This window comes from Penaeus japonicus, unplaced genomic scaffold (assembly GCF_977035675.1).
Source record: "Penaeus japonicus unplaced genomic scaffold, GWHDUDI00000001_assembly GWHDUDI00000005, whole genome shotgun sequence".
NCBI lineage: Eukaryota > Metazoa > Arthropoda > Malacostraca > Decapoda > Penaeidae > Penaeus > Penaeus japonicus.
Window position 1 is genome coordinate 24,727,040 of NW_028234407.1, and position 10,000 is coordinate 24,737,039.

Consider the following 10,000-nt stretch of genomic DNA (forward strand, 5'->3'; position numbering starts at 1 on the left):
CGAGGCAATTTCAAAAGTTGTCAGCAAAGTAGTTTCTGCAGGTGAGTATTGGGCTTGAGGGGATCAGCCATTATCTTAACTCAGTACTTCCTCCTCATATTCCTCTAGTACTATATACTTTGAGCTGCAAGACAGAAATGTATTATTTCTTGGTAATAACACTTGTACCAATCACTAAATTCTAATTTGGAAAAATACCAAGATATAGCTTTAGACTTATAGAAAGCAATTTGATATTCATATGAATTGTTATTGATGATTTATTCCTGTTTTTTCCAGACGTCACCGTACTGTGAAACCCGGGGAAAGTCCATATGCTCTCCTCACAGACACAGTAACTGTAACTGATGCAGGGCTCATAGGAGATGTCATTAATGAAAACAATAGAATTGTTTTTACCTTAGAAATATACCCTTTAAAGGATTCAACTTTACGCATTAAAATTAATGAAAAAATTCCAATCAAGCCCAGATTTGAGGAGCCATATGCCTTAGTAAAGGATATTCATGGAGAAAGGTAAAGAAAACAAAAGGAAAAATTATTGTTTTTAGATATGTCTAGTTATATGATTGTGTGTATTTTAAGTGCATGCATACCTACAAAATCTGTATTCTGTGCAATATCAAATTGTCTTCTTTTTTTCAGCTTTGAGGTTGTTGATCGTTCTGCTCAAGGAGTGACAGTCAAATTTGGATCGCATCGTGCTGTTGTCAGTGCAAAGCCACTAAAGATTGATGTCTACAATGGAGATGATCTTGTGGTCAGCACAAATGCTCGTGGACTCCTCAAATTTGAACAGTACAGGAGTAAGCCTGGAAAGTAAGTTGTTTCTAGCTGGGAATTGGTGGGAAGCTTCAGAACAACTATATTTTCTTATGAGAAACCAGTTGATTTATGTTGTGTGTGTACATCTGTGTATATTTATATATTTATCTTTTCATCCAAATGTGTGTGTGTATGTGTATGTGTGTGTGTTTATATATATATATATATATATATATATATATATATATATATATATATATATATATATATATATATATATATAATATACATGTAACCTTTGTTTACCAAATGTTTGTAAATGTAAGTATTCTCTATCTATCTTTTCTTAACTCGCCCTATTTCTTTTGTTAATGGCACAGTGAGGAGCAACCTGCAGAGGGAGAGGCAGAGCCCAATGCCGCCCCAGTTGAAGATCAGGAGGAGGACAAAGATGGGCTCTGGGAGGAGTCCTTCAAAGGCCACACAGATAGCAAGCCTCTTGGGCCAGCCTCAGTTGGCATGGATATATCTTTTGTCAACTCCAAGCATGTGTATGGAATACCAGAGCATGCGGATTCTTTCTCCTTGAGAGAAACCACGTAAGTTATATACTTTTTTTTTATGTGCAGTTTTTTTTTGTTGTTTTTCTTTTACTGTTACAAGATGTTGGATTATTTAGAAAATATATATTTCATAGCTAAAGATCAGTATCCTTTTTAGTTATATGCATACACATTGCCTAATTTTGTCAAGATATATTGTCATAACTTTCCTACATGTTTTGGAAGAAAAGTCCTACTTAGAGAGTTTGTATATTGGTATTGTAAGACTTCTAAGGACAAAGTTCAGGCATTAAGGTTTTCTTTTTTTCTTTTCAACAGGTCAACTGATCCCTACCGGTTGTACAACTTGGATGTTTTTGAATATGAAGTAGACAATCCTATGGCTCTTTATGGATCTGTCCCAGTGATGCTCTCTCAGACTGCACGGCACACAACGGCGGTGTTTTGGCACAATTCCGCTGAAACCTGGATTGACATCAAGGTGAGCACAGGTGATCTTCGAGACCAAATAATTCAGCATAAAAATTTGGTTATCCAGTGCACATCATGAAGTCGACTGACTAATCTTTCTCTCTTTTCTTTCTTTTTTATTTTCTACAGAAATTACCAGATAGCAATGTTGTATCTTCCATCACTGGTTTCTTCTCGAGTGGAGAGACTGACCCTCCACAGGTGTCTACGCATTGGTTCTCGGAGTCCGGCATCATTGATCTGTTTGTCATGCTGGGGCCAAAACCCATGGATGTCTTCAGGCAGTATGCAGCCCTCACAGGCTCTCAGAACCTTCCGCCGGTAATATGGTTGATAGATTTGTGGATTTGTGCTTGAATAAGTATCTGCATGAGAAAGATACTATAGATTTTATTTTTTTATTCTGTGTTCATAAGATATATTCATACTTTTTTTTTTTCACATTAGTAAACCTTGTTTTCCGTTCCAGCTCTTCAGTCTGGGGTATCATCAGTGCCGCTGGAACTACAACGATGAGGAAGATGTGCGCCAAGTTCACGAAAACTTTGATAAGCACGACCTTCCTATGGATGTGATGTGGCTAGATATCGAACACACGGACGGGAAAAGGTAAACCAAGTTTTAAGGATATATTAGTCTTAACCCCTTTGACACGAGGACGCGTATACTGCGTCCTCGCAGTGCTCGTGAAAAACCTGAGGACGTGCATACTGCGTCATGGCTGAGTTCTGGTGGAATTGAGTTTTCTTATTTCCGGATACTGTACGAGATCTTTCAGAATAGAGGTCGGATATGATATGATATATTACTTGACTTTCATTATTATTACATAAGAGTGGAATTCGCTTATACCAGGGGAGGCACTGATGCTTCCTGCTAGCAATCATTTTATTATTTATTTATGGAACATTATGTAAAAATATAAAACATATTATGATTAGTTTACCATACTATTTCAATCGTTTTCTTTGGTCATCTGAGTGAGGCCTCTTTCCATCTTCCTCCCAAGCCATGTAAATAACTTGTCACATGCACATGGGGGAAGAGGTTAACTATGCATATTTTGATATATAACACATGATGATTATGTAGAGGTTTTGGCTTAAAACTTGTCATATTCAATAGCGATGTTTAAAATTTGGCGCACGCCGGAAGCTCGGATGCGGAGTGGAGGGCGTTTTCTACAGCCTGTAGTGAAGGGGTTAAGTGCTTATATATCTAAACTTGAATTATTTATTTGTAACTTAGATATATTTTATTTTTCCATGGGATGTACATTTTTCGAGATTCGGAAGTATGATTATGAAACACTTGCATAAGATAGTTGTATTAATAAGAGATTAATGTGTTTAGAATACAGTGTTTGTATTTGTGAAAGTTAACCATTTTCTTTGATAGAATTAGGTAAAAAAAAAAAAGTCCAATTCAGATTGTTCAATGTTTTGTCTGACTTAGTTTAGGACTGTTCTAGGATAGCTCTGTCTTAAATTTTTAGAAGGTCATAGACTGAATTCAGGTGGTATGTAAGACATTTATTGCAAGGAGTCGAAAACATATTTAGGGAATCAAAGAATTTTTTTCTGTAATGGACAAAGCTTGCAGTTTGACATTTTGTGAATACTGGCCCAGATACTGCAGAATAGATTCTAGATTATTTAGACAAAAGAACAAAAGTACAATAATGATCTGCACTATAGAATATTTGCAACATTGGAATGAAGCATTTGATTATCACAACTAACACTCCACCCATGAACTGATTTCAGGTACTTCACATGGGACCATTACAAATTCCCGAACCCACTGGAAATGACGGCCAACCTCACCGCTCGTGGTCGCAAACTTGTGACTATTATTGATGTTCACTTCAAACGTGACAGCAATTATTTCTTTTATAAAGAAGTTCATGACCGAGACCTCTTCGTCCACACAAAGGACGGGAATGAGTTTGATGGTGAGTATACTTATTATTATTATGGTTCTCGTTCTTGTTGAGTTTGTAGGTTATGTGCTCCTTGCATTAACCCGTTCACTATGGACGACGTGATATCCCGTTGAGTGGTGGCAGCACTTGTCACCAGGGACGACGTGATATCACGTCATGGCCTTTTGTATGGCTGGTACACATGGCTTGAGTAGGTGAATAGCCTGGCATTAAGTCCAGGCAGAGCCAAACCAGCCACTGCATTATCAGGTTAAAGGGAACATGGAGTATACATATAGCACACAACTATTATTTCTACATTACTCGTCCACCAATTTATAGTCTCCATTATTTTTGGACCGTGAAGGATGTTACGCTTTGTAGACACAAGTTTTAAATAGTTAGGTATTGTCTGCAATGTAAGTTAGATCCTTCTAATTAATCTCTTTATTGTAGGTTGGTGCTGGCCAGGTTCTTCATCCTATATTGATATGACTAATCCCGAAGCGCGAGAACACTACAGTGACACTTACCGCCTCGATCGCTATAAGGTGATTTGTCCACTTTTTGGTAAATAATTTAGAAGAATAGGGAATCTTAATCTGAAGATAAGTTTATTTTTGAGACCAGAAGTAGATCATCATTATTATTTTAAATTAGTCTACTGTTAACATTCATATTTATTTTCTCAAAGTATTTGGTGTTAATGCATTTTGTACTATGAAACATGTGAAACTTGAAACCTAAACTTTTAAAAAATTATCTGGTTGATAGAAGGTTCTCCTTTGTCTATTTGTTTCTCAAATTGGATATAGAAGGAAAATTAACTTTAATTATTTTTTTTTCATTAGTATCTTCTTTCAATACTAATCATGCCATCACAGCCAAGATTGTTCTGAAAACTTTGTCACTTTTAGGGCTCCACCTTGGATACCTTCACATGGAATGACATGAATGAACCGTCTGTCTTCAACGGCCCGGAAATCACCATGCCCAAAGACAACTTGCATCCTGGCATCGGGGTAGAACACAGAGAAATTCACAATGCATACGGAATGCTCTTCGTAAGTTGTTGTCCATATTACATTGTTCGAGCTCGTTTAACAAAAGATTGCTTGAAGAAATCCTTTTAATAGTGGCTGCTATTCAGGTTGTCTGGCTGATAGATATTTTAAAATGAAGATCCCGTAATCAGCCAATAATCGGTTGATTTTTTTTTTTTATTGCATTCCATTAATTATTAGTTATTGCTGACTGGAAACCTTGATTCCCTCAGCACGAATCGACCTATGAAGGCCACCTGAAGAGATCCGACAGACGCCTGCGACCCTTCCTCCTCACGCGCGCCTTCTACTCTGGGTCACAGCGAAGTGCAGCTGTGTGGACAGGCGACAACACAGCCGAATGGAGTCACCTGCGCATTAGTCAGCCCATGTTGCTGTCGCTTTCTGTCACGGGGATCACTCATGTCGGCGCTGATGTTGGGGGTTTCTTTGGCAATCCCGATGCTAACCTGCTTGCTCGATGGTATCAGGTAATACAAGTGGCTGTGAAGGGTTTATGAAGATTTAAGTTTCATTTTATTTGTTATTTTGAATTTTGAATGGTAATATAGTTTATTATGGCTGTTATATGTAATTTTCTGTTAAGTAAATGAATTGCAATAATTTGCAGTTATTGCATTTGCTAATAAGACTCCGTGTTTTTATAAAATGGATTTTTAAAATTTCTTTTCAGGCAGGAGCATTCCAGCCCTTCTACAGAGCCCATGCCCATCTCGACACAAAAAGACGTGAGCCCTGGCTCTTTGATGCGGACACATTGCGCATTATCAGAAAGTCTCTGCGACAACGCTATCAGTACCTACCACTGTGGTATACGCTCTTCTATGAGAATGAGCTTACAGGTATATGATATGATTTGGAGCCTGCTTTTCTGTCCTCTTACATAAGATTAGGATTGTGTAAGCATAGGTAGGCTATGCCAAAAAATGAAAGGGTGTATTTTTTTATGAACACCATCATTCTTTTGTGTTAGATATCATAAGTGAAAAATCAGGGAAAGTGACCTCCAATGTATTTATGTATAAGCACAATATAGTTTTATGACTGAGTATGCTTATAGGTTTGTTAATCTTTTTCCTTCTATCTCACTCTCGTAGGTGCTCCACCAATGAGGCCTTTGTGGGCTGGTTTCCCAGAGGATGAAGCCACCTTTGGCATAGAGAGTGAACACATGATTGGCTCTGCACTCCTGGTTCACCCCATCACTGAGCAGGGAGCCACCACAGCCAATGTTTACTTCCCACCTGGAATTTGGTATGACATAGAGGACTTGAGCTTGCATCATGGACCAAACCATAAAGTAGTTTCTGCTCCAAGGGAGAAGGTAAAAGTGTCTTTGTTCTTTGTTGTCTTCTTGTCTGGATTTAGATTGGCAGAGATTTACTGAGGTGGTTTGTGTTATGTAGGTACACATGAATTTGATATTGATCCAAATAATGCCTTGTGTTGACAGGAGTTTTGAAAGTTATTTTGGATAAAGTAACATCATCTTTCAGTAATTCTCCTATTTGCTTGATCACTTTGCTTGTGGTCTCTGCCATCATGATTAATCCTCATTAGCATATCTATGGAGTCTTCATTAACTAAAGATACATTACCCAGTTGAAAGTTTCCTCACATTGAAGATGAAAATTCAATTTTATCATCCCCCTTCAGATGATAATCTAAACTCTCTCTTTCTGCAGATCCCCGTATTCCAGAGAGGTGGAAGTATAATTCCACGCAAGGACAGAGTTCGCCGTGCCTCTACCCTCATGCGCGAAGACCCATACACGCTTGTTGTAGCCTTGGATACTGATAGAAAGGCGCAAGGCACACTATACATAGATGATGAACACACATTCGATTACAGACAAGTACGTTTGCAATTTCTCATCTGCTTTCCTTTTTGCATTTCTTTGCCATTTCCATGTTGTTCTTCATCAGTTGTATGTGAGAAAAATAAGACAAGGGTGTTTCAGAATGTACTTTTAAGAATTGAAAAAAATGATTAATTACTCAGACAATGGAAGACTTGAACATACAAGTTTTGAAAAACATTGGGGGGAAAAAAAAGTAAATGTATAAGAATGCATGCTTAATACATTGCCCATTACATTTCAGGGCAAATTCTTGTACTTGGTCTTGTCGTACGAGAATGGCGTTTTGACCTCAAAGAAAATCGATCCGCACGGAAGCTACAATACTGCATCCTGGCTAGAGCGAGTGATTGTTATAGGACTTGATAAGCAGCCCTCTAAAGTATCGGTTAATAGTGCCGGTGAGTATGTTATTTATGTGGAAGCCTATATATAAGATGTATATCGATAGATTAGATATTTGTAGATATATAATTTTTATAGATTAGATAAATAGATAGGCAACAGTTTAAAAAGTCTTAATTTTTTTTTTTATAATGTCCCTACATCTGTTAACATTATTTATTGTGTTGATTTGGAGTGATTGTTAACTTTTAATATGTGTTTGATTGCAACATTTTCACACAAACCCTCAAAAGGAAAAAGAAAAATGAATGCTCATATTTTGATTTAGAAAAAAATTACTCTTTTGTGTAGATAAGTTCATGTCTTTTCTGAAATTAAACAATTGCTATTTACAATTTACTATTTCTTACAGCGGTGGGCACACGGGACCTGGAGAGCACGTTTGAAAGCGGCAGTACTACGCAAGGAAGCCAGCTAACCATACGCAAGCCGGGTGTCAGTATGCGAGAGGAGTTTACCATTACTATCCAATAATTCCATTGCTTGTATGGCTGTCGTTACGGCCGAGGTACATAGATCGATAAGTTTTATTTAATTTTTTGATAAACTTTATGCAAGTTGGTGTTACAGACATGAACTGTGTAACAAGAGAAAAAAAAGAGAGAGAGAGAGAGAGAGAGAAACGATAGGATAGATTGTAAATGGTATTTGTTTCAACAGTACAAGTTATTAATTTTTTTTTTTTTTTTTTTTTCTTTTTGTATTTTTCCCCCCTTTGTCTTTGGTATTGGTCAAGAGATTATCACTGTTTTATAGGAAGATGCTCAGGTTCCTACATGAGTGGCAGAGAATGGAATACTTTGTTGAATTTTGGTGATTATTCTTTTTTTTCTGACTTTTTTTCTATTTTAATTTAAGGTATATTAGATATTTTTGTAATAGTTGATAAATACATGTGGTGTAATATGGTACTCAGATATGTCGTTTGTCCTTGTGAACTCTTGAATGTTATGACGCAAATGCATGAAACAAGCTTGCACAGTGAAAGTGGGGGAAAGGTAGTAAGCATTTGCCCTGAAAGCAAAGGGGCCACACAGTCCAGTCCGGTCCATTCTAAAGCAATGAAAGGCATATGTTGAATGTTGACAAGTTGAGTTGAAGGATTTAGTGATTGTAACACAATTTTGAAAAGTATTTTGGCCATAGCTGAAATATATTTGGAAAAGGGGGAAAAAAAACTATCACAGTGGTGTTGGCCAGTTAACTGGTCTCAATACTCAGCCTATGGGCTCAATGTAATTTTTTTTTTTTTTCTAACGATGCAGGTAGTGATAGCCAGTGACTTCTCTTATGTAATAGTATTTGTTTGACTTCTATGATACTGTCAACACATCTGGTTTACCCAGGGACCTCTATTTCTTTGGATATAAAAATTTGTTAGATATAGTCATGAACAGCTTTAAAAAGAAAAGAAAGAAAGAGAAACATTTTACTGAGGAGATCGGTTGTGAATGCTTGACTGGAAAATTCATGATTCTATTAGTTATGTAACAGGATTGTTTTTGAGGAATATATACCAAACCATGAACCAAAATTTAAGCAATTCTTGGCCACCAACAAGGTTTGGGTTCTGGAGATTTTGGCATTTGGCATTTTCCAAGCTATAGTTATCAGAATGACCAGATGGTTTACATCCCCTGTCTGTTATCTTTCATGTGACTTCCTGAAACATGCAAACTATTTATTTATTTGTCCCCACCCTCTTTTAAAGAGAATAGTATAAGGGCATTTGGCAATATTTGAATAGGTTCGGCTCGAGGAAAAATACTACAAGAGCTCAGAAGTTTTTGTGGAATTGGTTCTATCAGTGTTAACCCTTCCAAAATCACTGCAAAGAAATGGCAGATTGGGAAGTTTGAGAACAGTTGTAACGATGAATAATACACCAGTGCTCGAGGGTAGTTGTATCCATTGTACAAAATAGATAAGTTAAAGATTGAGCCATTTACTGTGATAGCTATAATTTATCAGCCATCTATTAAATACCAGAGAGGGTTATATACATCACTAGAACCCTCTAGAGCTAGTGTGATGGGCTATGTACATCGAAGCCCATTAGAAGTAGTAGTGTCGGTATATATTTATTTCCATTCGTGAAAAGTGGAGAGTATGTCGTAACACATGGAAATGTATGTTGTCATGTCAGCCATATTGAATATACATTTGGTAATAATTATTATTATTTTTTTATATATCTGCATTTTTTCTTAGAACTACATCACTGAAAAAAAAATACTGATGGTTTATTAAATAGTTATAATTACATTTTAATATGATCATACATGTTCTGTACCCTTTTTGGCCACATGTCCCACATTCCAAATGTGTGTGTGAGTGCACAATGTATAAATAAAGAAAATTTTGTTATTTGTTGTTTTCATGAGATTCCCTGTGTTTTTTTGTTTTTTTTTTCCTTGTACATCTTAAGTGCAACGTATTGCCGATCTTCATCAAGAATAGGTATAGCATATTCTTAAACGGGTTCACTTACATGGAGACTGTGTGTACTTCCTTTTCGCATTACTAACAGACCATAAATTGTCATTACGATCGCAGTATTGAAGTTTACCCTCGTAACATTGTAGATTTGATATTCCTTCAAAACGTGTGTGTGAGAATAAACTAAACCAGGGGTCTTCAAGGTAGGAGTCGCTAGCTAGTGGTATGAAGGTAACTAGATTTAATTAAGAAAAGGATCGTAAGAAAAAATAAAGAATCCCAATGGAATGGAAAAAAAAGTTTGTCAATAAGGTAAATAACCAAAATAAATTTTTCAATGATAAAGGTAAGTGTATTAACTACCGGATGTTCAATACTATTCAAATGGGAACACGAGGCTAATTCATGAGACATGATTGTCATGGGTCGCGATGAAAGAAGTTTGAAGAACAGTGGACTAAACCACACAATACGACAAAACAAGGGCAGCCAAACATCATAATACATCCC

The 10,000-nt window shown here is 36.6% G+C and overlaps 1 protein-coding gene across 1 annotated transcript in view; it reads left to right on the forward strand.

Moving 5' to 3' along the window:
- GCS2alpha (glucosidase 2 subunit alpha) overlaps window positions 1–9,418 on the forward strand; it is an 11,176-nt gene extending 1,758 nt beyond the window's left edge. Inside the window, exons 2-17 of the mRNA XM_043030919.2 lie at window positions 1–41; window positions 280–516; window positions 646–819; window positions 1,146–1,364; window positions 1,647–1,809; window positions 1,929–2,120; window positions 2,269–2,408; window positions 3,566–3,753; window positions 4,180–4,274; window positions 4,641–4,787; window positions 5,000–5,257; window positions 5,461–5,629; window positions 5,885–6,111; window positions 6,473–6,643; window positions 6,891–7,047; window positions 7,404–9,418. The exon at window positions 1–41 is cut by the window's left edge and continues 46 nt beyond it. Of these exons, the coding sequence (XP_042886853.2) occupies window positions 1–41; window positions 280–516; window positions 646–819; window positions 1,146–1,364; window positions 1,647–1,809; window positions 1,929–2,120; window positions 2,269–2,408; window positions 3,566–3,753; window positions 4,180–4,274; window positions 4,641–4,787; window positions 5,000–5,257; window positions 5,461–5,629; window positions 5,885–6,111; window positions 6,473–6,643; window positions 6,891–7,047; window positions 7,404–7,525 (2,700 nt within the window). The 3' untranslated portion in view covers window positions 7,526–9,418. The remainder of the gene's footprint in view (window positions 42–279; window positions 517–645; window positions 820–1,145; window positions 1,365–1,646; window positions 1,810–1,928; window positions 2,121–2,268; window positions 2,409–3,565; window positions 3,754–4,179; window positions 4,275–4,640; window positions 4,788–4,999; window positions 5,258–5,460; window positions 5,630–5,884; window positions 6,112–6,472; window positions 6,644–6,890; window positions 7,048–7,403) is intronic.
- The last annotated feature ends 582 nt before the right edge of the window (window positions 9,419–10,000 follow it).